This window comes from Passer domesticus, chromosome 19, assembly GCF_036417665.1.
Source record: "Passer domesticus isolate bPasDom1 chromosome 19, bPasDom1.hap1, whole genome shotgun sequence".
Lineage (NCBI taxonomy): Eukaryota > Metazoa > Chordata > Aves > Passeriformes > Passeridae > Passer > Passer domesticus.
This window is the reverse complement of record NC_087492.1, coordinates 6,395,407-6,421,939: the sequence shown is the minus strand read 5'-3', so window position 1 is coordinate 6,421,939 and position 26,533 is coordinate 6,395,407. Positions and strand designations below refer to the sequence as shown.

General features: G+C 42.2%; 1 protein-coding gene across 13 annotated transcripts in view; it reads left to right on the top strand.

Moving 5' to 3' along the window:
* CUX1 (cut like homeobox 1) overlaps positions 1-26,533 on the top strand; it is a 307,940-nt gene that overhangs the window by 176,471 nt on the left and 104,936 nt on the right. For all 13 annotated transcript variants that reach the window (XM_064394621.1, XM_064394622.1, XM_064394617.1 and 10 more), the window contains one exon: positions 313-379. In XM_064394621.1, the coding sequence (XP_064250691.1) occupies positions 313-379 (67 nt within the window). The remainder of the gene's footprint in view (positions 1-312; positions 380-26,533) is intronic.

Below are 26,533 nucleotides of genomic sequence, written 5' to 3'. Positions count from 1 at the left end.
TTATTCCTTGAACTACTGCAATAAGTATTTCAAAGGAATGAGCAGTTTAGCCAGCTTAATAAGAAACTAATAATGTCTAGCTTGGTTAAGCAGAAACTGGAAATTTTTGTAATGTAACAGAAGTATTGCAAGAAATTGTGAAAAAGGTCAAAACCCAATGGTTTTTTCTAAGCTATAATGGTTTGCCTAGGTAGAAGGATAAAGCTATGGAGGTGTATAGCTTTATTTTTTTTCATTAGGAGATGTACAGCCTTATTTATGACTGAATACTGCTATTTCAGTACTGTAATGCTTCATGTTTATGCCTTTTAGCCTTGGAAAAAACCAGGACAGAACTATTTGATCTGAAAACAAAATACGATGAAGAAACTACTGCAAAGTAAGATTTCCCTGTTTTCTTTCTCTGTCTTCCTTCAGGGTATCACTGATTTTTTTGTTTTGCATCTGTCTGTTGGAGAGAGATGAGATGAGGGAGGCTCAGGCATCCAAGTTTTTGGAAAACATGGTCATAATTTGGCCTCCTATGGAGAGATTATTAGTTTTTATATTTTCTTCTCCCCAACAAGACACTTCTCCTGGCACACATGCTGCTGCATTCCTGGTTTCATTCTCAGGTGCTTCATCTGTGTATCTCTTACCCTGTATGTCTCTTGTACTTTATTTAGAAATAGGGACAGTTTCAGACATAAGGTATTCATTGTGATCTTCCCATCTTGGTGAAAACAAAGCTTCATTTAGTAAAGGATTTCTGTTTGATTCTTAGGCACCCTGGTTCTTTCTGCTTTTGGGGTAGTAGTCCTTGCTCTGCCAGGTTCACCCCTAATTACAGAGAGCAGCATTTTGGGCAGATTTTCCTTGTTTTCAAGTAGAACATGAAGGTAGTCTTAAAAATATATATTCTTGTCTTGTTAATAGCTACTGTTTCCAATTATCCTCTGGTTTTATTAACCATCAGGGCAGGGAACAACAAAAGAGACAGACTGCTGCTGGTTTCCTTTGAACCCTTCATATTTAAGGAAAGTTAATAATGAGAAGGAATTCTCATGATCAGTGGGATTAAGCACAGAGTCATTTCAGTGTCTGGAAATGGGATGGGAATGAAGCAGCCATTTCAGAGGGCTGGGACACTCAAGGGAAGGGCTGGAACTCAATGTCACCTCCCTGTGCCACTGCCCAGGGTTAAAAACTGGCACCAGTTTAAAATTTCTTACCCTGTTGTTCTGTGCCTGTTGAGGATCTGATTCCCCACTGAGGATGTGGGGAACCCAGCTGGAGCTCACAAAATTCAGCCCATGTAATTCTAACAATCAGCACTTGGAGTTTAAACACCTTTTATGTCCTTCAGGATAATCTTTCAGGTGAATTTTGGTCTGGCTCTGGAAGTCCAGATTCCTTTGAGCTCCATGTAAGATGAGTTCCATGCAAGGGGATCAAAAGTATTTTTGTTCTCTCATTGATTCATCCCTCTCTGAGGGATGTAAACAATGCTGGTTCAGATGGAGCCTTAAATTCCTGCAGACTGACTTTGTTTTTTCCTGCACATAACTGATATTGTTGCTGTTATTTCATGTTGCAGTCACTTCTGGGAGAACAGGCAGAGATCAGTGGTTGTAGGCACTGAACCTAATAACCTCTCACCCTTTTTAATGTGTTTATTTGCAGAGTGCTTAATTTTTTAATACTCTTTCCCTAAGTGCTGTAATTTATCTTACACTGATCAAAATCTGTTCCCTAAAATATTTGTTTGCATTTCTAATCTCACTCTTTCAGGGAGATTCACACAGAAATATTTGTTTTTTATATGATCTTGAGAATGACTCTTAGCTAATTTATATAGAATTACATAAAATTAGTAGCATCTGCAGTAACGAGATGTTTATTGTGTTCTGTAGCAGAATGATTATGGAGACTGGGTCTGGAATATAGTGGTCATGGAGCTGAATCCTGAAGCAGACATTAAGCTTGTACTTTATCTCCCAGACTAATGTACTGTGAAAACAAACTTGTAGGTCCTAATAACAGCAGAAATATTTTATCATTGTTTTGGATATTTATGGCAGGAACAGTTCTTGCATAACAACAGTCTGTAGTGTTTGTAGCCCAAATTTTGCAATATGGAAATCTAGAAGAACATGAAAAGGGAACTGAATGTAGACAGTGGAATTGAGTCATCTATTTTAATTGTAAAAACTGGGAGAAAGGCTGAAAAAACACCAATAAAAAGGGTGAAAGACATTTTGATTCTTTTCTTAAAAGAAGCCCTCTTTTGATCTAAGTCTGAAAAGCTACTTGTATTGCCAATTTTAATTTTATGTTTTAAAAACATGTGATTTTTATCTTAGGCCAGAATTGTTAGTTTTACAGACGCTTATTTGATGCAGATGAATTGGAGTGCCTTCAGGAAAAAAACAGATAATTGTCAATATTTAAAAGCTAACAGTGCTTTTAAGATTTTAAGTCTCAGAATAAAGCTGTCTTTCAACTACTTGCACTTTGAAAATCTTTCAAATGAGGCAAAAAACCCTCAAGAAGCAAAAGAAATACAGAGTGAGAAGTCTTCCAGAGTGAGAAGTCTTCATTATCAGCATTAAGGAGTCTGGATTTTATCCTGGAGCCCAGTTGTGGTGATCTGAAAAGTTGGGAATCATTCTGTCAACTTGTTTGTTTTATCTTTTCACAACGTCCCATTCAAAGTACTCTACGTGCAGAGGGAGGGACAGAGGCACAGCCAGGCACCTTCAGATGAGAGCAGTGGCTGGAGTTCAAATTTCCAGTGCAATTCTGTCATGCCCAGGTACAGAACTCCCAGCAGGTGGGTGTGTGCTGCCCCTGCCCCTTCCCTGAGCCCCAGCACAGCCCCGGGCCGGGCACTGAAGGTGTTAATGACAAAAAGAAGTTTATTATGTGCAGTCATTGCAGTCTGTCAGCTGGAATATCAGAAGCTGCCTTTGACAAGATGGCAGGAGCAAAGTTTTCCATGTGTAGGCTTGAAGTAAAATGTAATTAGCCTTTATGTGCAGAACAAGGATCCATTGATGAATACAGCTGGTCTTTGTTTTCTTCTGTCATTGAGTGTGGGAGGTAAAAGTGTTCTTCTTCATGTTTATTAATACAAGATTCCTTAGACAAATGGCAAGCACAGTTTAATATTTGTTGGAACATAGAGGGGCTTGCCAAAACAGTTGTTGTGTAAGAGGATTTCAAGGTTTTCAGATTATAATCATCTCTGGGTTAAATAAATGAATGATTACTCTGCCTTTTTCAATTAAAGAGGCACATCCTCTCTTGAGGCCTGACACTGATTTTGTTTGCTGTCCCCCACGTTCCTATCAGCAAAACTGGGTTTAACCAACACTAATGAGTTTGATCTGGAGATTCTATCAGACCTGGAACTGAAAAGCAAACTCTGACTTGAGTTTCAGCAAAATTAAAGAATATTGGGATTGTTTTGTTTTTTGGTTTTTTTACCGCAACAGACTTTTTCTTTCTTTCTTTGTAGAGAAAGAAACATTCTGTATACATTTCCTCACTTTTCCAGGGACAAACTGTTCTCTCTAACAGTGCTCTCTCACTTCTGGTTTGCTGCAGAATCCAAGCAAGTGCTTGGGATTCCCAGCTGAGTTCCCAGCCGGAATGGTTGGATTCCAGTTTTAGATCAATTCCAGAGCCACCTCTTTGCTCCCACCCCTGCTCTCCCCCAACCTAAATGAATTCTAATTGGAAAAGGACCTTGGGTTGCAGCACATACAGTAGGCTTGTTACATTACTGTTAACATGTGGGTTGAGGCTCCCTGCCTTTGATGAAAGAAAATATCGAATTTCACTGAAATGCTCCATTTTCACCAGCCAGCTTTAAGTAGTCTTGTGAGGATTTTGGGTACTGCCCACTTCCCCATCCCCCCCCCAGTTTTGCAATAAAAAGCCTTCATAAACAACACAACCATAAAATGTTTAGGTTAAGGTTGTCAGTCAGAGCAGCTCTGCCACCACCAGTTCTATTACCAGTGGATTTTCTGTAAGATTCAGACTTTTTGTCCTTCTAAAAGTAGCACAGGGATGTAACAGAGAAGGAGCTTTTCATATTTACTGAAGCAGTCATCCAGACACAGCTACTTTCAATAACTTGTAGAAAAACATTTTGCCTCCAGTATACGGGCAGAGAATTGTTGTCCTTCCATAGATCAGACTGATTATTGTTTATTTTGGCAGCACAGCCAAGGATGACACAGGAGGACAATGGGAACAGGAGGAGATGCCTGTGGTTTTTGGCTCTTTGGGGTAAACTCTGCTTTTCTTCCACATTATCAAACAAACCTGTCCTTCAGGCATCAGTGTGGAATAAAGTTCTGCAGATGTGCTTCAGCATGGAAGGAGTCTGGGATTAGGCTTGGAGACAGGGGACCAGAAGTTTTAGAGAATTCCTGAAGAGTTATTTCTGCCTGGAGTTATGTGGTGGAATTGAAGTATTCATGTGAAATCTGCTATTATATTGGGGCAAATCTGAGTTAACTTGGACTTCAGGGGATTAATTCCCAGTATATAGTGAGAATTGAATTATTTACTTTAATTTTTTTTAAACAAATCTTTCTTGTTTAAGTGCTGGCTGGTGCCAATATATCACTTCTCAGATGTTTGTAGTCTTCCATTTTGATGGTGCTCAGGGTCAAACTGAATAAAAAATAAAGTTGTGCTCCCTCCAGCATCACATAATTACTGTGATAAATGATCTCCATGCTGCTTCCCCCCATTGAGCCTGAAGTACTGCAGTTATAACTGGGTGGTGGTGTTGGACATGACATGAAATAGCTTCTATTTGCTGTGCCTTTAAGGTCTTAAAGTTCCCTATTTCCTGTTCCTTTGATGAGTCATTAACTTCTAATGCTCAGCTTTGGAATTATTGCTGTATTTAAAGTGATTTCCCTAAAAACAGGAGATGGGGAACTTCGTAGGCCATGTCTCTTTTCCAAGTTTTTCCCTCACTTTCCTAGTCCTACTGCCACCACTGAAACCCCAGGATTGGTGACAATGAGAGGATGAAAAACTAGGGAAGATGTTGCAGAAAACTATTTTCTTTAAAGAAAAAAAAAGTGAAGAAAAGTGGAATGTTTTGAATCTTACAGAAAGCTCTGTCTGCATTTAACATTTAAGCCTTATGCAAAACTCACCAGGCTGAAAGTCACTTTTATAACATTAATATTTTGCTTAAAAACATACAAGTGAAGATTAATGGAAATACTTTGGAGATCTGCTTCTTATTTTGACCAAAAGCTTTGGTGTGAAAGAGGGCTTGGGAGCCCATGTGAAACCAGCCCTTTTTGTCACATTTTGGTTCAGCCTTCGGTCACACCAGAAAAGCTGCAGAGTTGCATGGGAGGAGAATTCAGTGTTCCTGTAAAACACTTGGCATTAACCTTTACTTTTTGATAGGGAAACTGAGGCACAAGCAGTGTGGTTAATGCCCAAAGGCAACAGTCAAGCCTTGGCTGGAGTCTAGAAATATGCAGACATGCAAATGATAGACCACAAACTGACAAAAGGGTTATTTATTTTCATTTTTCATTTCTAAGGCTGCATTTCTGAGAACTCCATGTAAATGGAGCCATTGGAGTCAGTAGGAGTTCGTGCTAGCTGGGCTCTGTTGCCTCTTTTGTTAGACTTGTAATGCTTGCAAATTAGTTAATGTAACTGTCTGACAGCACCAAAGTGCCCTAGGTCCTCCCAGGGTTTTTATTTTGTTTGTGTTTTAACCTCCAGTGAGACTGTTCAGTTCTTTTTTCTAGTATAGCCTAAAAGCTGGTGTTATTTAACAACCCAAAGTAGAAAAACATAGCCTTAGGGTATTCCAGCATATTCTAGGCATCACCCTGTTATCTGTAACCTTGGGTTGACATGAGATCCTTAGATGGAAATCTTTAAATAAATGCAAAGCACTTCGGCTCCTGTGCCAGCCAGGCTGGGGGTCATCCCAGCCATGGGTGCAGCCAGGGCTTCTCCATGGGAATGCAGCTGCATGGAGGGGATCTGTGTGAAGTGACACGGGGCAGCAGTGTCCCTGTGTCCCTGTCCTGCCTGTCCCCACTTGCTCTTGTGGAGCCAGAGCTCTGCAGGCTGGTGCAGCTGGCTGGGTCCAGGAGGGACCACGAGTGTGTCCTGCAGTCCCAACCTCCAGCAGGGATTGGCTTTCCCTGTGAGGCCAGCCAAAGGACATTCCAGCTTTTTGAGCCAGCTCACCTCAGCAGGTCCTTTTACCTGTAGCTGAACTTTGAAGGTGCCTGAGAGGGCTGTGTGAGGAAGAGGAGCGAGTCAGAGGGAATAAAACCTCCTGGCAGAGGCACATCTGCCCCCAGCAGGGCCAGGGTCCTTGGGCTTGCATCTGCCAGTCAGCTGCGCCTGGATTCCACACAGCTCTTTCATGTGTGTCTGCAAATTACAACAGTCTCTTTTAAATTTTTTTTTTCAATGCAAAGTAGCAAATCAACAGAGTTATTTTGGTGCAGAACTGCTTCCTGGTGGGGCCTTGTCTGTGACAGCAGGAGGGCACGTGGCTGTGCCTGCTCCAGCTCCTGCAGGGCTGGGATGGCAGGGAAGGTAAGCAGAGAAACCCTGGGATCATCAAAAACAAATGGTTCAGCTGTTTCCAATGGAGCCCTGCCCCGTGGGGTTACCATCCCCAGCCCCAAAGCAGAGCTCTGCAGGAGGTGCTGAGTTAAACTGACAGGTGCTGCAGTGCTTGTCTCTACCTGGCCATGTGTTTAATGGGTGATTTCCTGCCCTGGTGTGTACTGGAATCTCTCCTTGTGCTCCAGGGATGGATTCCAGCTGTTTTTCCCACTCCCACGCAGGCAGAGAAATGAGTCAGGAAAGTGCAGTGTGCTCCCTCTTTATTGAAAGAGGTGAGAACGTCCTGAACCAGAAGGGAACTTCAGGAAACTTTGTGAGATCCCAGGCACTGCAACTCTGTATCCTGGAAAACAGCCTCTTTCTTCTGCCTGGACCTTGTGTCCCTTTGGAGATCCAGGTGTTTGCTGTGGGGGCTGGCAGCCCTGCTCCCCAATCCCATACTGCTTCACACAGACAACTTCCACATTCCCCCAGTGCTTTCAGCTGGGTTTTTTGTTTGCCTTCTCCAAGAACAGGAAGGTGTGAGCCATCACTGTCAGAGGCTGCAGCTGCCACAACTTGCCTTCTGGAAGTGTCCCTATGCTGTTTCCTCATTAGCAAGGTTTTTCAGCATCTCATTAAACCTGCACCTAAGTGTAGGTAGGTCTGAACCCATCCCTGCCTTAAAATGTTGCTGTGATGCCCCAGCTATCAGCCACCTGACTGCAGAAGCAGGAATATTATCCTTTCCACAGCTGCTTTAGAAATAAAAGGTATTTCTGATTTGTGTCATCAGCTCATACTGTTGATGTTGGGAGCTCAGGGGTCTTCCCACTTCTCAGGGTAAAGGCTGCAGAATGAAGTTCTGTGCCTGCACTGCTGTACAGGTCATCCCTGCTTTAAAACAACCAAATATTTCTCCTGCCCACTCCCATGTAATTCTTTGAGTTCCCTTGAGCCCTTTTCCTCATGTGTGTGGCAGAGGCAGGGCTGGCAGGGAGGTGTCTGCACTGGCCATGCAGGAGTCACCCCAGCACCTGCAGCCCTGCATTTGCCCTGTGCTCTGCTTGCAGGAGAAAAGAGGGTTTGGTCTGCAGATTTGGGACAATTCTGGCAGCAATAAGGCCATAAAACAGTGGCATTTCCAGTAAATCAGACTTTCCTGAGGGGCAGCTGAAGCGTGGGGCAGGTCAGTGTGAGGGTGTGGATGTCAGAGGAGTGTGTCCTGCCTCTGATCCTCCTGGAGACATCACTTAATGGGACCTAAGAAATATTGTCTCATTTACATATCTCTGATCTAATTAAAAGACAATAAGGCCATGTGGGATTGCAGTTTTGTGTCACAGAAGATATCTGGTGTGGGGGAAATAAAATTGCTTTATCTTGATGAGATTTTTTTAAAAGATAATGTTTTAACAAATGAGTTTTAAAAAATACTGTCTTTGATCAGGAAGTAGAGAATCCAGGGTAGAACACTGATTCAGGGATTTGGAAGAGCTGGGTGTTGGCCAGCTCATGGAACAGAAGGGATAAGGCAGGATGGTGCAGACACTAAACCCAAGAAAAACAATAGACAACATGCAGGCCTGTTAATAACTTCATTAGCATTCATGTAAAGCATTAAATAAACAAATGCATAATACACAAATCCTGTAAGCCTGAGATTATTAACCCTTAATGCTTCTGTGGTGCTTCTGCAGGAGCAGAACAGAGCAGAGGCTGTGATTTTGTGCCTTACCTCCCAGAGTTTTAACACCTTGAGAAACTGAGTCACAGGAGATTGCTCAGGGGTGGAACACTGGAATGCAACCAGTAAAATGGGAAATCAAGGCAGTACACAGAGGAAAGGACTTCTGGTTCCTTTCTTTTGCTTGGATGCAGCTGCTTGAAACCCAGAATAAATCCCAGCTGATCAAGGCTTGCTTGCAAGCTCTAAGTGCCTGTTTGTAAGAAATTTTGAGCAAAAATTAAATTTGACTGAAGCACTGCCTTGGGGTCACTAACCTTTTGTAGCAGATTTTCAGTGCCTTTTAATAGCTGATCTTTGGTTACTTGTGATCACCAGCTCTCCAGCCTGTCTTCATTCCTTCATGGAACTAATGAACTTCCAGCTGAATAGTGGGGGTTTATTCCCTCCCCCACACAGGTTTTATTAGTGAGGGGCTTTAGGCTAGTCTGGTGTTGATTTGTTTTGTGCTGGGCATAAATCTCCTGGGTTCCCTGGGGACTGCACCCTCTGGATGAATTTCTGCCCTCCTGCCCCTCCTCATGGGGCTGAGCCCCTCGAAACCCAGATTGCTGGGCTGAAGTCACTTGGGTTTTCAACTATGCTAACAACCAGATATATTCATATATACATATAAAAATACAGATGAAGTGCCATGGCAACTTTTGTCCAATGGTTTCTATTTTCTTCCTTTCCCTTCGAGTCAAAATTTAGCTCTGGGAAAAGGGAATCTTTCTATTATAGTTGGTGCTAAGCAGAGTTGTAGGGGAGGATTGTGAGCAGGTAACTTTTTTTTTGCATGGTTTCCTCAAGAAATTGTATTTACTGATGTTTCATTTCCTATGTATTTCCTAACTTATGGGATGGGGATTATTAACCTGCCTGAATACATCAGACAGATAACCTGAGGGGCACATATGGCTTTCATAAAAGTATACCACCCATTTCCATCATTGTGAACTGTGTCATCCACCAGTTGGGCTGCCATAAATCCCTGTGAAATGCACACAGCCTTAACCAGTAGTGAGGAGCACATAACTTAACCATGGAGTAACTAACCATCCTAATAAATCTAAATTCACTCTTTGCTGGAGACACTTCAGGGAAAGTGGGAACAATTTCTACAGCCTCTTACCCCACGTGGTCGTGGTAATGTAAAGGGTAAGTAGAGTTCTTGTTCTGCAGAGACATCCCTGTACCCTGCTCTCTGTTTCACCCTCTGTGTTTGGGAATCTGTGTCTCATGTAAAACAAATAAAAAGCCCTGCCAAGCAGCCAGCTCTGCAGCCAGAGTGCCCAGCACCCGTGTGCAGGGCCGTCATTAAAAGATTTCATGAAACAGCCTTAAAAATGAAAAGTTTCCTTTCCGAGAGAGAGAGAGATAATTGAACTCATTGATTTGTTTCACGGTTTGTTTGCCCTTTCATTCCCTTCCTGAGGTGCTGTTTGTTGAGGAATGTCTCCAATTGCCAGAAAGACAGTGGGGTGTCTAATATTTCCCCGGCAGCTCTCCTTTCAGCCAGAGCAGAGTACTGTGGCAAGCCTACGATATGAATTTTTAATGCAGAACTTTATAACATAGCCCTTGCAGCACGGCTGCACTACTCTCTTGAGCTTTCAGATTTAATGCTCTGATGAACAGAGCACAGACTTGGGGCATTCGACAGCAGTCAGAATTAACCCCTGCCTTACCCAGGGTGTAGCACTTCATTTCCCTGTAGATTAACACACGTGGGATGAAGGTTCCAGATGCACCCACACAGCTAGGATTTTGACTCCCAAAATTATCTAGGGGATGTCTTCCCTCTTTTAATAATGGGATTTTTTGAGGCTGTTCCCTTTTCCTGGGCTCAGCAACACTGCAGTCATTCTGTAGTGGATAAAAGGATGCTGTCTTGCCCACTGTCTGGGCTCTGATAATGACCCAGCCTCGATGGCCAGAGAGGGAAAAGATTAAATCAGCTCTGTAATGCATCATGGAGATGAATTTGCCATAGGTTCCTGCTCTTCCAGATTGGATCATTTAGCTGTTCATGCAGTGGGTCATGATAGTCCATCCAAGGGTATTTTGCTCTGTTTGGAATGTGATCAGATGTGGATGTTCTATTAGTCCATCTCCTGATTTACCTAGCGGGAAGTGGAGGGCCCAGAGGTGGAGAAAAGTAGCCCAAATACTCTTCAGGGCATTAGCACTTGTTTATCAGTGTTGAATTTCATCTGCTGTAAAGCTGCCTCTTCACCTGACTTGGTTTAGTGTCTGGACTTTTTACTCTTCTGTAGCTGTGGCAATAATAATTCTGCTTTGCCTCAGTTAGTGCTGCAGTGCTGCTCATCAGCTTTGCTGTATCAGTCCTTCACTTCTTAAACAACACCACTCCAATGCATTATGTGGAGGAATATTGCTCTCAGAATCCTCCCCTGTCTCTCTGTAGCCCTTGGGTTTTTCCTGGCTGGTTCTTTTTGTCACAGCCTCGTCGGGGACCTCAGCAGGATTTTGTCAAGGGAAAATTTGTATTTGTAGGTTTAACTTTGATAATGAAGAAGGAGCCTGATATATTTAAATTGTGATAGAACAGGTGAAAGCCACAGAGAATTAGCTGGGGCACAGGACAGGCAAAGGTGTCAATGGCATTTGGAGAAAGACTTAGTGAGGAGCTTGTACTCAAGTGCTGTTAAACCATTTGCCTTAAACCTTTGTGAATGAGAAACACGAGTTGTTCTTTCCTGATACCAAAATAAGTACATTTACACTGTGTAATCTTAAATCAGCATCTCAGCCTTGGTGAGACGTTTACACATTTGTTTCAGAGGAGGTCTTTTAAACAGCTTGTCTTATTATTATAGACCTAAGATTGGCTTGGCGTCCTCCACTGTTATTACTGACTCACAAGATTAAGGTTTTCAAGGCTTGCTGCTAAATGCAGAGAGATCCTGTTGGTTCATTCAGTAGTTCTAGGTATCTATTAACTTCATTTCTATAAAAAAACACTGGATTTTGGTAGGAATTCAGTTTGAGACTGGCGTATGAAAAGAACACTCCTGTTTTTATTGCTGTAGTGGCAATTAGCTCTACATCTTATTTTTGTTGTGTCAAGCACACTACCTAAACCAAGGGGGATGACTCAGTTGTGCCATATGTGAAAAGGGCACACAGGGTAAGGCCAGACTGCATTAATGTGGGCAGTCTTTCAGCCCTTGGGTAGGAAAGTGGAAGTGCTGTTCTGGTGCTTGCATTGTAGCTGTGAAAATAAAGGTACATAAATAGAAGCACATAAAATGCATTTGCTGATCATTCATTTGGACATCCATTAGGTCATTCTGTGATGAATGGAAATATTCTTCTTTCCTGAAGACCACACCAAAGGAAAAGGATGCAAATGGCATCTGTCATAATATTAATGCTGTGTTACCACTGACTGCCCCATCTTAGAGCACTGGGATGGGCTGTTTTAATAATTGTACCCTTTTTCATTGTTTTACCTGTGTGGTGCTTTATTGTGAGAGTCCTCTGCTTTTACTGAGCCAGAGTGGAAATATTTATTTAATGAGCTGTAGATTTTTATACGAAGACAGGTAGAGTTGAGGAGCATGACTCATAGGAAGTAAAAAGATGGACAAATTCAATTTAACTATTTCTGTTCCTCACCACAGCCCCTCCCATTTAGGGGAGGGGAAGATTGCAGAGGAGAGGAGGCAGAGTGTCCTACCATGGATTCCAGAGACACCTCTGCCTGATGCTCCCTGTCTTGACCCAAATCCAAGTGATAAGCAAACAGAGTCCTTTGGAATGTCTCCACTTGGATTCCTGGATGATCACTGTCCATGGCTTTGAAGGTTGTCTGCATGGCCAGAATGATCTTTTCTTGTTACTGACCCAAGATAAAATGTTGATTTTTTTAAAAATGTATTTTAATTTTTCTATTTGCATGGAATCAGAATAAAGTAGCTGCTGTAGTAGGTTATGCTTTTTATTATAGATTTTGATGCTGAGATCTGCAAGATCTAAATCAGGAGGCTTATCTGGACTTGGGGCTCAAGCCAGAATTGATACAGAAATGATTGTTCTACCTTTTAAAATGCAAGTGAGTGCCTGGAATGGCTCATATTTCTAGGGCACAAGTTGGAAATAATTAAATTGCAGCAGAGCACACGATGTGGGTGTCTTTGAAGAAGGTACTCCTTGGTAATATGCAGCAGCACTTTTAATAACTTCCCTGTCCTGGGCTGGTTCAGATCCATGGAGCCAGTTGGGAAATGTGCATTAGCATTGGAAGTTGCCATCTGAGTGACAACAAACAACTCCTGCTGCTGGAATGCTAACAATGACAAGTCATTTGGTGCAGCCATTTGCCAGTTTAATGGCTTAAGCAGCTTAGTTTTAATTAAACAGCAGCTTCTGTGTATGATATCGGGGAAAATAATGTTCTGCTTACAAGTGGAGTTGTTTAGTGTTGTCCCTAACTTGCTGGAGACACCAGCAGCCTCTTTGTTCCAGCATTCATCCAGTGCATTGTCTGCCAGTTCATATCAGAATTTGTCTGCAGTAGGGCAAACAAACCCTTTTGGGGTGTGGATGAGCCCTAATCCATTGGTTAAGTGCAAACTCAGCCTTGCCTTAGTGGCAGGAGCTGTTCCTTGGGTGGGAAGAGCTCCAGCCATGGGCTGCAATTCCAGGGGTGGCTCCCACAGAGTGTGTAGGCTGTGGGATCCTTCACCTCTGTGCCATACTCTAGGAGAGATCTAGGGATTGACTCAAAGGGGTAAAATTCCTGCCTCTTGGCAGAGGGTGTTCCTGCCATGAACAAAAAGTGACCAAGTGTTCAAGGCTGGGTTGGAGCACGTGGAAGGTGTCCCTGCCCATGGCAGGGGGTGGGAATGAGATGATCCTTAAGGACCCTTCCAACCCAAGCCATTCCCTGATTCTGTACTGATCTGCTGTGGGACAAGTGAGGTCTAAACTTGATTTCACAGAGAGTAAATGACAGTCAGGAAAATCCCCATATCCTTCATTCCTTAGAGCCTAGAAAACCCAGTTTTGTAGGACAGTTGTGCTGGAAATGACAACCTTGTCACCCTCAGGAGTCATTTTGCTGGTGGCAGACACAGTTCCTGTTCTGAATCATGCATCTAATACCTTTCCAAAAAACCTTTTTTAATTTGCAAGGAATATGTGGCGTGGGCTCGCTGTGTTCTTTGGCTGGTGTTCCTTGCTCAGAGATTGGTGTGCCCAGAACTCTGTGTGGCAGGTGAAGGTCTAACACTTGTACTGTGTAAGATCAGACTTGTAGCATCACATGTAGACAAGTGATTATCAACAGCCTTGGCTTCAGAGCTGTTCCCCTGGATTTCTGCTACCTGCAAATGTCAGCCCCAGCACTCACTCCATGTTACCTGCTCCCTCTGTGTGCCAGGAGCTGGGAGCTCCAAGGAAGTAAAGATGTTTTGAAGGAATTTTCCCACCTTCTTTATTTCTCCTTTTCATTTCCCATCCCTTCCTCTTCACTCCTCACATACCTTTGAATCAGTGTGGGTGATTTATGCCAAATCTGATGTTACACCCATGTTAACAACAATGAGGCAAGCAGAGGGTTTTTGAGGTTAAGAAGGTAATAATGCACAAGGTTTAGCTCAGTTGTGCTTATTGGGGCAAGTATTGCACATCTTGAATTAGAACCTCTTGAGACTCAATACAGCCTTACACTGTCTGATTTATTTAATCACATTTACATGAAATCAGATACATTCATCAACAGAGAACATCGTGAGCAAATCGAATGAAAGCATTACTCAACACAATTTCTGGCAGGAGAATGTAACCTGGAAGTTTTAGGTAGTAAATAATCAGCAGTTTTGTTGCTTATTCCAGTTTGTAGTCACTTAAATTCATCAGCAGTCTTTCCTTGGCTTTTCATATGGATGAGGTCTGGAAGTATGCTGTGACTTCTTGTGCAAATAGAAAAAAATCACCCATCATGTATCATTCTGATAAGAACAGTAAAGATACAACATTGCTGTTGGAATCATGCAGGTATCTGACACTCCCAAATTGGGCATTATTGGGTTTTCATCATCTTGGTAAATCAAGGACATGTTCTTGTCACCAGTCACCAAAGGAAGATATTACAGAGCCCTTCTTCATGTCGTGTGCTCAGAGCTGATGTTATAAAGCAGTTTATCCTTCCTTTCCCAGAGCTATCTACTTTTAAGGGCTTTGTTTTGCACACTGCTGCAAATACATTTGCTGCCTGCATTAGTCATTTACAGTACTTAGGTCCTGTAACTATTAAATTGTTAACATTTGGAGCCAGCTATAATTATCTTTTATTAGTAGTAGTATTAATGGACATAGTGCTTTCTTTCCTCTCTGGCTTTCCTGAACATTTGAGGGGTTTTTAATGTATCTTACACTGAAACAGCACCTTTGATCCCTGTTTAGACAGTTTGTTTTCTTATCTCTCTAAAATGCTCACCAAGAATTTTTTGTCTTCATGAAGTTTTTGCTTCCTTTGGATGTGCAAAATGGATATCCCAGGGAAAAATACATGGCAAAGCTTTGGTCCTGCAGAATCACCACCTTCCAGGACTGCTTTAAACAAGAGCTGCTGTGGCTGCACACCCGTGTGAAGCAGCTCTATAAACTTCATGCAAATCCCAGTTTCTGTAATTCCTTGTTGGGTTGGAACCCTAAAACAACAGAAGAAAGTGTGGTTACCAAGTTCAATCACTGGCTATTCTACTAAATGTTCTTTTTATCCATGTTCTGGATCAGAAGAGGGAGTTTTCTTCCACTTTTATGTAAAAGGGTGGAAGCCCTTAGTTTATTGGTTTTTCTGGTGCCTTTCTTGAACTTTTCCATACCTGAAACCATAAAAATTAGAGGTGCTTGGCTTCAGCACTAATGGCACTCTTTTCCCCAGTGTTTATTGTTGGGTGGGGAAGCTGGGGGAGAGCTGACCCTGTTGGTGATGTTGTTCACATCTGGGGGAACATCCATGTACAGGCTTTGCTTTGAGCTTCTGATGAAATCCCTGTGGATCTCGGGGATGGAGGAAGGCTCTCTCTCAGCTGTGCCATGGCCAGGCAGGCTGCAGTGCTATCAAGTGAGCTCTGTGCTGATGGTCCTGATCAGTGATTTTCTGTGTGTTCTGCAAATTCCTGCAATTCCACTGGTTATTGCTGAGAAATCACAGCAATAACTGTGAAAGGCAACCAGTCATAAACTGCAAATGTGCTGTACTAATGTTCCATCCTTTGATGGAAAACTCCAGGTAGTCTGCAAGTCAGAAATGAATGCTGGAGATCCCCTGGTGCACAAGCTCTGGCTGGGACTTGATCCTTTTAACCCTGAGGATTTCTGTCCATAGGACAGCAGTGGCTCCTTTGCTTTCCTCTATTTAATGTCTTTGTACTGTCATAGTTGTTGTAGTTTTAAATATCCAATATGGTGGTGTTAAAGCATGTCTGAGCAACTTAACTCATCAGAAAACCATTTCAGCAGGGGGCTGGTAGCTGATAATGGGTGTACTTTTGCCCTCCTCTCTAAAACACAGTGGCCACTAAATATAGCAGCACGAGCTATTTTTGATTATGTAACATCTCTATCTGTCTGTACTCTGATTAAATAATCTATTTTCTTGGCAAAGGAGTGCAAGTTCATTTTCTGTTATTGATCAACACCATATTTTAGCTGTGATACAGATGACTTATTTGTCTTGCTGCCTGTTGGATTGATTTCTGTCACTGCCTTGCCATCAAGGGAGCTGGCAGTGGTGGGACCTGCCAGGCACGTGCCTGTCCTCACCCAGGGCAGTGTTTAACAATCCTTCTGTGCAGTGTATGGTGGATAAACTTAACACTTTTTGTTACTGTTTTTCAGTCCACATATTGTCTGGCATCTGTATGAGCTAAACTTTTATTATTTATCATTTACACTCACATTGTCTCTAGTTAATTCCTGATCCCTTGCACCTTCTACCTCCATAGCAGTGGGACTAAGTTTAGCTGTATTCAGTACCCTTAAATAACCTACATGGCCAGGGCCTGTAGAAGACTTAATTATTGACCATTTCTTGGAATAAATTTAATAAAAAACATTCCTGGGTTAAAGTCATGAGCCTTACAATGTATTTGTGCATCCTGCCCATACAGACCTCTCCTCCCACACCTTTTATTTCAGTCATAACTGAAATAAACTCCTGCTGAAAGCTTCAGCCCATGGCTTGGGAAGGTGCTGCAGCTGCAGGCAGCAGGAAAGGTGATGAGGAAGGAGACAGAGCCAGAGAGCCCCATCCTCAGTGTTTGCAGAACCCTGGAGGAGCAAAGTGAGGTTCCCTGGAGTAATGATTTACCCCCCAGAGCCATAAAGGGAAAACAGCAGAAGACTAAACCAGCTCTTTTTGGGAAGTTCCTGTTTTACACACGCAGTGCTGGCACAAGCTGTGTGCTTTGGGAGAGAAGGGGGAATTGCCCTGCTCCATGGCTGTGCCTGCTCTCAGCTTCCTGCTCCAGGAGGGCCCAGCTGAAGCCTTGGCTCAGACCTGGGGCAGCACAGAGCTGGGCAGAGCTGCCAGCCCTGAGGAGCTGGGTGCAGGTGGGACAGCAGAAGGGTTACAGGTGACCTTTACACCTCCCCAGGCCCAGGAGCAGCAGGGGCAGTGTTTGGCACTGAGGGTCTGAGCAGGCTGAAATTACTCACTGAGCAAATGCTGGGTTTGTGGCTCTGAGAGCTGCTGGTTGCAGAATTAGCCCTGCAGCAAAAACCAGGCAAATCCAAAAGGTTGGTTGGCATTTCCTTACTTCCCTTCTCTCCTACAGCTGTTTGTTTATGTGGGAAGGATGTTTTTTCATCCACTCAGGGATTCTGCTGTAGTAGAAATGTTGAGGAATTGTCATTAGCAACACAAAACTAATATTTCCAGTTCCAATTCCCCTTCTATAGAAATACTAAATCTGTTCTATTAACTGTCAAAACAGAATAATCAAATAGTTCCTTACCATGGAGTACAGCATTAGTCAAGCCTGAAGCTGTTTTATTTCAGCAGCATTTTAAAGTCTCAACAACTGTTGAAAGGGAAATAAAGAATTTGAAAAGTATTTCTGCAAATAACATTTTAAAAGGGTAAATTAGAAGATCCTGCTCTGCTGTCCTCCAAGGGCTTGCAGTCATACCTGGTGTTGCTGGGGTTTGCCATGGAGGACTATTTAAAGTAATTTTGCTGTCTAGTTTGGATTCTGTGTAGACAGGCAATCTGTCAGTCATATTAGTGAGCATCCTTCACAATCCAATACAACTGGATGCTAAAGTTGGAGAAAATTGAGCAGAGTTAAATATTCAGCAGTGATGTGAAAATAAAACCTGCTGGCACTGGAGGCTCAAGGAAAGCTCCAGCACAGCCAGAGGTCAGTGCCAAATTGTCATCCAGCTCCTTGACCTACTCCTGGTGGCTCTGGGGCTGAGCCTGATTTTTGGGTGTCCCACAGAGTGAAGGGAAAGGAGAGAGAGGGAGCAACTCCTTCATCTGAAGCCCAGGAGGTTGCTCTGTGTCTCAGGGGCCTGCCCTCATGAAGTGATAATGAACTTGTGCAGGTTTGGACAACACCTGCCTGTTCTCCTTGCCCTGGTGTGTTTTCCCTGCTCTGTGGTCTCACATTCCCTCCTTTTGTTTCCTTCTGCCTGTTTTTTTTTTGGTTTTTTTTTTTTTTTTTGTTTGTTTTGTTTTGTTTTTGTTTTTTGCTGCTTTGTCAGTGGGGTCAGCAAGATTGATGTTGTTGATAACTCTGAAGTGAAGCTGCAAGGTGCTGACATGATTGCCATTTGACAGGAGTGGTGTCTCCATTCAGAGCAAAGCGGGGACAAATTGGGAAGAGAGAAAACCATATTGGTAATTGAATACATTATTATAAAGACAGCAATCATCCCGGTTGTTAATCTTCAGCATAGCTCCTGGGAAAAGTAAAACCTACTCAAAATATAGAATAAACACATCTCTATCATGCTTTTTGCAATTTTCATTCCCGTTATTGAATAGAAGGACATCAGCTGCCTTTATCAAAGACCATGTAATGCTATTTTCAATAGCCAGAAGCAAATATCTTGCTTGAGGAGCTAACAGAGAATGGGCACATCACCTGTGTTCACTTTTAAGCCAAGAGCATCTAAAGCATTCTCCAAATACATCTCCCATTTTAGTGCTGTGTTACTGCAGTCAGTTTGCACAACATGCATGTCCTTTAAACTGAGAAAGGCAAAAGGTTGCATTTTAATGCAGATTCCATCCCTAAATAATGCCCATAAACCACTGTCCAGGTGCTACAGGTGGTTTGACAATGAAAGCAGCATATTGTTGTATTTGAGTGCCTGTTGGTTAATGTGCTTGGAGGCATACATCAGCAGCTTGGTAAGAAATAGTAAATTGGAGATTATTGGCCTGGTGGACACATTCATTGTGTTTCCTGGCAATAAATCCTTCAAAAGGCTGTGCAGGATGTTGTCTTACACTCCACAGCAGCAGTTCCAGGTCAGACTGGGTAAGGGCACAGATAATTCAGTGAACTCGAGCATTTGGGCTGTGACTGGAACAGGTCTGCCTTTCCCTTTTTAGGGTGGGAGAATCCCCCTGACCCCTGTTCAGCTCCCTGGGGGATTGCTCTGCTCCCAAAGGCAGGAGCTGGGGTCTGTCACTGCTCTGCTGGGATGCAGTAATTTACCTTTGATCTGTGTCTGTGCACTGACACCTGTACACAGAATTCTGGCTGTGCTCTTGTTTTCAAACTGACTTAAAGCTCTTGTACTGAGTATAAACTGGGGGGAGTCAGAGAAAAGCTTTTATGGGTTCTTACAGTGATGGACAAAGACACGGAATAAATAAGGGGAATAAGGGCAGACATCAATCAATACCTAATTTTTCCAAATTACTGAGCTCCTCAGCTCTCTCTGTGGTTAAGGAGGAGATGCTGAGTGTCTCTGGAAAGAAGCTCCTAAAGATTAATCTGGAATATGAATGTTGATACAGTAAAAATTCTGAACAGTCTCCAATTTTTTGAGGTTGTTTGTGCTCTAAAGAAAACAAACATACAGAAATCTGTGATTTTGGCAGTGGTGTAGAATGAGGGAAGATTGTTCATTTTGGGGTTGTAACTGCTCAAAACCTAAAGGAATATTTCAAATGTGACATGGTGATTCTAATAAAAACAAAACAAAAATAAAAATAAACAAAACAAAATAAAAACAGAAAAAAACCAGCAATCCATCCCATATCCTTGACATTTGTGCTTATTTTACACATTGTAACTGCAGTGATATTATTAAGTAAATTTAAATATTTGTGTGTATTTTTAGAGGATCTTTAATCAAAGCACAGACAATTCTTCCTGCTGATTCTTCAATCTAAAATATTGCTATTCCAATAAAAGAGAATGACACTTAAGATGCCTGCAATTAAGATTTCTAATTTTGGCTAAATCATCTATTTTAATTTCATAAGTAAAAATAGGTAAATTATTGCAGGGTCTTTATTTTCCAAATATCAAACTACTACTACTTCCACTATTATTATTACTACTTCTACTGTTATTACTACTATTACTATTATTAAATATTGTATATAAAAATAAATTCTATTTATTTAGGTAGTTGGAGAAAGAATTGTAAAAGAGATGATAGAAGTTGTAGAAGCAGAATTAATAAGATTTGTTCTTTTAAGAAGTTTTTATTTTATACTTCATTATACTTATTTTTTCAAGTAAAATTAAAAAAAAAAAAAAAGGCAAATTGTGAAAACCTGGCAGGCTCTGCTGCTGTGTCCTGGGAGCAGAGCAGCCTGTTTGTGCATCCACAGCCCTGCAGGACCACAGCCTTTATCCCAGTTTCCAAAGGAAATGGAGCTTCCAGGAGCCTGTGCTCTGTTTCACTGCCAGCCTGCTTGGAGCTCATCAGTTCCCCTCCTAAATTAACTTGGAAGCTGCTGATTGACTTCGGCAGTAATTAACAGCATTAGAAATCCCCGGCAAGGGGAGCTCTGGTGGAGCTTGTAGGAGCTGGGGATGGGAGGAAAAGCAGGCAAAATTACCCATTGGAGGGCTGCAGGTTGATCAGCCACGTCTTCAATCTGTATTTCCTACAGTTTGTGGGTGGGAGGTGAGGAGGGGACATTCAGGGGAGAGGGGAAGCAGCAATGGGGGGCAGCTAAAAAAGCCCAGATGGCACAGCTGATATTGTTGCAGTAGGTGCTGTCTAAACAACTTTATGGGAACAATCCATGGGAAGCAGGGCTTTGTTTGGCCTGGGCCTTGGGGAGGATGTTTTTTATCCCTGACTCACCTCCAGCAGCAGCACCTCAGGAAGCAGCTCTGGCTGTCAGGTGAAACTGCCCCAGCAGAGCTGCTCTGTGCAGGGAGGATTTCCTCACTGCAGGAATCCCATAGACTCAGGCACAAAAATGGGGCAGAACCCACCTGACTCCACCACTTCAGAGGCTGCTCCTTGGTTTCTTACAGCAGCTGGTTCAAAGCTGCTTTTTGGAGTAAATCACTGTCACCCAAGTCTGTTAAATCTCTCTCAGATGATGTTTAATTGGGGAGCAAATTAACTGCCAGCTGAAGCTCTGTGAGCAGACTGCTCAAATGCTCAACCCTGGCAAGGGGAATAAACACCCAGAGAGCAGGTATGGACCCAGAGCCTCCATGTCCCCACCTGCCCTGCAGGAATGTGCTCTGGAAACCAGGGAGGTGCAGGGCAGCTGGGAAGGTGTCAGGATTCACACATTTGGGAGTAAAGTGAACTAAGTTACCACTAATAAAACAATCACGTCCCAAAATGACTTGCAAAGGATGAACCAGGGTTTCTGCCAGTGTGCACCACAAACCCACCAGTGGAATAAGTGGATGGAGAAGGATCCAGGGTCTGGTGTGAGATGCACATTTGTCCTGCTTGTGTCAGGATCAGAAAGAACTGAGGGGCGGAAAAACCTAGGAACCAGCGAGGAACTTGCTTTGTGTATGAGGAGAGCAGCTTTCCTAATAGAAAAACCTCTAAAGCTCAATCCAAATGTTTGGATCCTTGGGAAACAATGATTTCATCAGCAAATCTAACTGCAGAGTGTACCCAAAAGACCCCAAACGAGGACAGTTGCAGGGAACACAGGGTATAACAGTGCTGTGATTTATAAGGCTGCTGATTTCCCACATCTTATCAGCTGACTATAACACTGGTTTGTATATTTGTTATCTCCATTCCGCATTGTGGTATGGGTGGATAAATAGAAATACCATGGAGGCGACAGGAAACAAAACAAAAATAATCAAACATGTTTATCACTAGAGCATTAAAATGGCTGCTGTGGCAGACACCAGATGAATTATGCAATACATAACTTAATTCTCTGGGCCACAGATGTTTCATTTTTCCTGCAAGAAGCTGATTGAACCTTGAATGACAGTTTCAGGCAGTCTTTGATTGCTCTGTGGGTCACATGCTTGATATGACCTGCATTTGAGTTGCTTTCTACATGCTGTTGCTTTATAAAACATGTAAAATTGACATCGTGTTGGCTGCTCAAGGCCGAGTCAGGAGTAATTCCATGGGTTTGATATGCTGTGTGTGCAAGGAGGGGAGAGGGAAGGGTGTCTGTGTTTAAATTCTGGTGTGTTATTGAATCAGCTGAAGTCAGGAGAGGGGAATTGCAGAAAGCTCTTTCAATTTGTACCATGAGGCACGAGGAAATTGGGAGTTTGCTGCATCCATGTCATCTCACGTTGTCAGGAAATTCTGTCACATCAGGAACGGCTCCTGCTTCCCAGGGCAGGCTGGCAGTGCTGGGAATGTTTGTCTGAGTCTGAGCACAAACACTTGGCACAACCTGGAGGTTTTGTTCCCCTCCCCGAGGACTCCATCCTGCAAATCTGCTGGGCTTGTGCTGCTGCAGCACCTCAACCTCAGGGCCTCAGTGAGGGTGGGATTCTGCCATAAATACATGAAAAATTAAAGATCAGAATGTTCTTCCTTGCTGTTCTCCATGTCCATAAAGGCTGATCAGAGGGATCACAGCAGAGTGGAATTGCAGGGTCTCTGCTTGTGTCCCAGTGCAGCCCCTGCAGGAGAACCTGCCCACAGCTCCAGGGGTTCCAGATTTCCCACCAGCTCCCTCAGGAGTTGGTGGAAATGGATTTTTAGACAAGATTATTTGTTTCTGCAAATTTCAGGTGCAAAAATTGTCCTAAGATTCAACACCTTCTTTGAACTCCTCTGTGGCCCAAAGGATTGGGACCAGTGCTCTGAGATGGGAGGAAACCCAGAATGATCCTGATCTGGACACTCCTAATTTCTGACTTTAATGCTACTCACAGGGCTTTGCAGGGTGAAGCAAAAGCACACTGTTAAAGAAAAATATCTGATCAGGAGAAAAAGGATTTATTGCATTTCTTTTCCTTTTTGTGATGGGCAGCGTGATTGCTGGTCATGGAGTTCACAAGAGATCTGTTCTTAGGGAGAGAATAACACAATGAGAGCTGAGTAAGAGGTTTTTAAATGAAGGGTTAAACAGTCTGGGGAGCCAAAATTCATACTGGCCATGATGCAACATGTGCAAATATGTGCCACACAAGAAAACAGGATTGCCATCAAATAAAAAAGATGGATCATCTGTTTATATATTGGGTTGTTTTTTTTTTTTTTAAATCCAAGCAATACATCTTTTCTTTTTTCCAGCTGCTTACATTAAGTGTTCTCTGGTTTGCCAAGTGTGCCAAGGTTGTGTGTGTGTGACACTGTGGGAATTACAGCTCTGGGGTGCTGTGAGTTGATGTTGTCTGTTACATATAATTCTTATTTTTCCTCTTTGCCTTTTATTGAGCATATCAATTAGTGTCAGTCATATCAATTTCTCTCCAGAAATTATTAAGAAAACACTGATGATCTTTAGAACATGCTCCCTTGTGTATCACTGGAATAAAGCTGATTTCTGTTGCCTTTAAAACTTTCTAATTACAAACATAATTGTTTTATCCTTGAAATCCTGACTTAAAACCTGAAGAGGAAACAAAGTGTTGTGCAGATTTTCTTGGAAATCACTCCCCATATGGAGTGAAAGATGTTTTATTCTATAGGGTCTTTTCTCTTGAGAGTTTAAGATTCTTGTTTTGTCAGGGTATTGCTCAGTATTTTGGGCTTTATAAGCAGTTTCTTTAAACTTTTTCAATATTTGATATTGAATATTTGAATACTTGATACCTTTCACCTGGATTATTTAGAGATCATAGCTGCAGCTGGTGTGGCTGGTTGATCCTGGTGTGCTTAATGAGGAATCCTTCCTGAGATTTATTTCCCCAGCCTGGATCCGTGCGTGGGGGCGGCGAGAGGAAACCAGGATGAATTCTAATAAAACAACAAAAAAAGATGGGGAAAGCCTTGGCCCTCTCTGCTTTTTGCCAAGGGAGGAATTTGATTTAGTGCAGGGTGTCTGCACAAAGGGGTCTGGGCAGTGTCCAGTGGACATTTCCCACTCCCAGAGTAGTGCAGATGACGTTGGGTGCGATCACCGGAGCACCTGAACCCAGCCTGCCTTTGATCTCTCCATTTACAGCCTCCAGTCTCTCACTGCTTAGCAGAGAGGGGATTTTTTTTCCTTCAATTGAGTTCCTAGGAAAGGAAACACCCAGTTCATTACTGAACTTGGTGGATTTATGAATCCCTGAACAGAGAAATTCTTTTACAAGAGGCCTGGATTTATATGACACTGGAAAAAGGATTATCTGATCTGAAGATCCTTAGAGGGTTGCTCTGAAAGAAAATATTAACCTATAGCTCTTGCAATTTGAAAAGTAGATTTGAGAACTTAGCGCTAAAAGGTGTGTGACATCTTCCCCTTTGGCATCTTATGCTAAAATCACTTTTTATTTTGTTCTTTGTACAACCCTTCTGCCTATTATTCCATCTTGTAGTGGCAGTAAAGGTGAACTTATCCTGTGAATTTACACTGTGGATGTTTGTTGGATTGGAATAATTATGAATTCTAAAAAGCATGTAAATGTGTCTACAGTGATGCTCATAAAGTGTCAAAAAATAAAATGAGTTGGTTTTTTCATATTACCTTCCTTTGGAGGCTTTCGAAGAAAGTGTTTGTTGGTTTTTTCTTTCCTAGAAATTAGGCAACAAATCCTGGGCACCTGGGCAGGTCATTGAGGAGGAGGGATTAGATGAGGGCATCCACAGCAGAGCTTAGGAAGTGGTTTGGATGTGGGTAGGGAATTTGTCTTCCCTCTGCTTTGCTTAAAGAAAAAATAAAATTGAATATTCAAATGCTGGAATGCTCTTGTGCCCTGAGTGAATGCCGTGATCATTGGGCTGCAGGCAATTCTGCCATTGTTTAGTGATCCGAAATTGCTTCCTAGAACAGGGAACCTTCCCTGATAAAAATTTCATTGAAACCTGAAAAAAACTCAGTGCGCTGCCTTTTGCTCTTTTTTTTCTTTCTTTAAATGCTTTGGCCCCTGTTTTTCTTTTCTTCCCTTCCCAAATATCCCAAATAACCTCATATTTTTTGCCTTGTGCTGGCCAAGTGCTGGGTTACACTGCCTGTAATTTTAAGAGGCTGAGCTGTTTACCTAATTTGGCCAAAAATCTGCTCTGTGCTGATCACAGATATACGTTACAAGGAGGATTTTTCTTTTTTTTTTCCTTAATTAAACATAAATGCACATTAGTTGATAATGTCTGCTTTTAGTTTGAAATTGCCTGCGTAAATGTTTGGGTAATTAGAACATTTTAACAAGCCCCACTGGCTCCATATACCGTTTGCTCTGACTAGTAAACTTTTACATGTTTTTAAAGAAAACAAATGTGTGGGAAAAAAATGTTGTTTGTTTTTTGCCAAACCAAAGTATTAATCTGCCCTGGTAGGGAAGTTTCTTGGCCACGCCACTGACTGCAATTTCCAAAGTGTCATCTGTATTTTTCAGTCCTTCCATGTATAAAGAATCCAACAGCAGTTTCCTTCAAGGTTGAGTAAGTTTGAATGTTATGGGGGCTGTAGCCACAAGATTTGGCAAACCATTCACTTGTCATGTTAATAAAAAAGGAATTGTTTCTGCCTCTTTAAGCTAGTAGCTAAATGAAGGGCTTGGATCAACTGGATTTTAATCATGAAGTCCAGATTCTTCTTGCTTCACGTGAATAACTCTGTGGTGTTCAGGGTTTTCATCTGATTTAATTTTATTTAGAAGAGGAACTGAGCTTCTTCCCTGTTACCAACCCTTGAATTTGCTGACTTGTTATGCTCTTCAAACCTAATCGGTTTTCTTGATCTCAAAATGAAAATCGAGCCTCTCTGCACTTTTTATTTCCCCAAAGCAATTGAATTGAAAAGTGGGGTGGTTTGGGGTTTTTTTCCAGCTCCTTAAGTTGTTTTTTATAGATGGCATGTTAGCTTTGAGGGCTGTTTCATGACTGGTAAAAGCTTATACCTTGTAAAATCCATAGCTTTTAATGCATTTTGTTTCTCACTTCAAACACAGTACCGAGAGAAGAAATAATAGAATATTTCATGGTCGTGCTGTTCCAACAGTTCAGATTCTTTTTACGTGGTGATGCTGATTTTGTAGCTCCAAATGCTTGGGCTTAAAATTTGATTTCCTAAATTCCTTAGTCTGAAAATGTTGAAACCTAGAACAAGCTGTAATACACCCTGAAGAACTGTCTTGCTTCCATGATTACTTTTCCTCTGCCACAGAGATTACAAGAAACTGGATCAGATAAATGATTATATTATCTGTGGAATGCAAAAACACTGGGTAGATAGCTTTTATTCCTGAAAACAGCTTTTCCTCACTCTTTTTCTCATGATCTGTGTTGGTGTTTACAAAGTATCACCCTTTACCAACCCTGAGTAATGTTGGGTTGCAATGTGGAAATCTGGTGTAACCCACCAGAAATATCAGTGTATTTTAGCAAAATATCTTCTTGTTATTAATCACCCTTATTCTCTGTATCTGTCTGAAGAAAGAACTTTTCTCATTGCCTTCATCCCTTGGGGTGATGGGGAAATTGAGATACTCATGAGGAGCCAAGGAACAAAGAAAGTAAAAAGTGAAATAATAAGATCTCTGGTTCCTAAAAGTCAGCTTAGTTCACATGGGTGACTTTGGTCACAAATAGATTCTGGGTATCCCCAAATTTGTTGATTAGGTGAAGAAATTCTTCCCTGGGAGGGTTGGC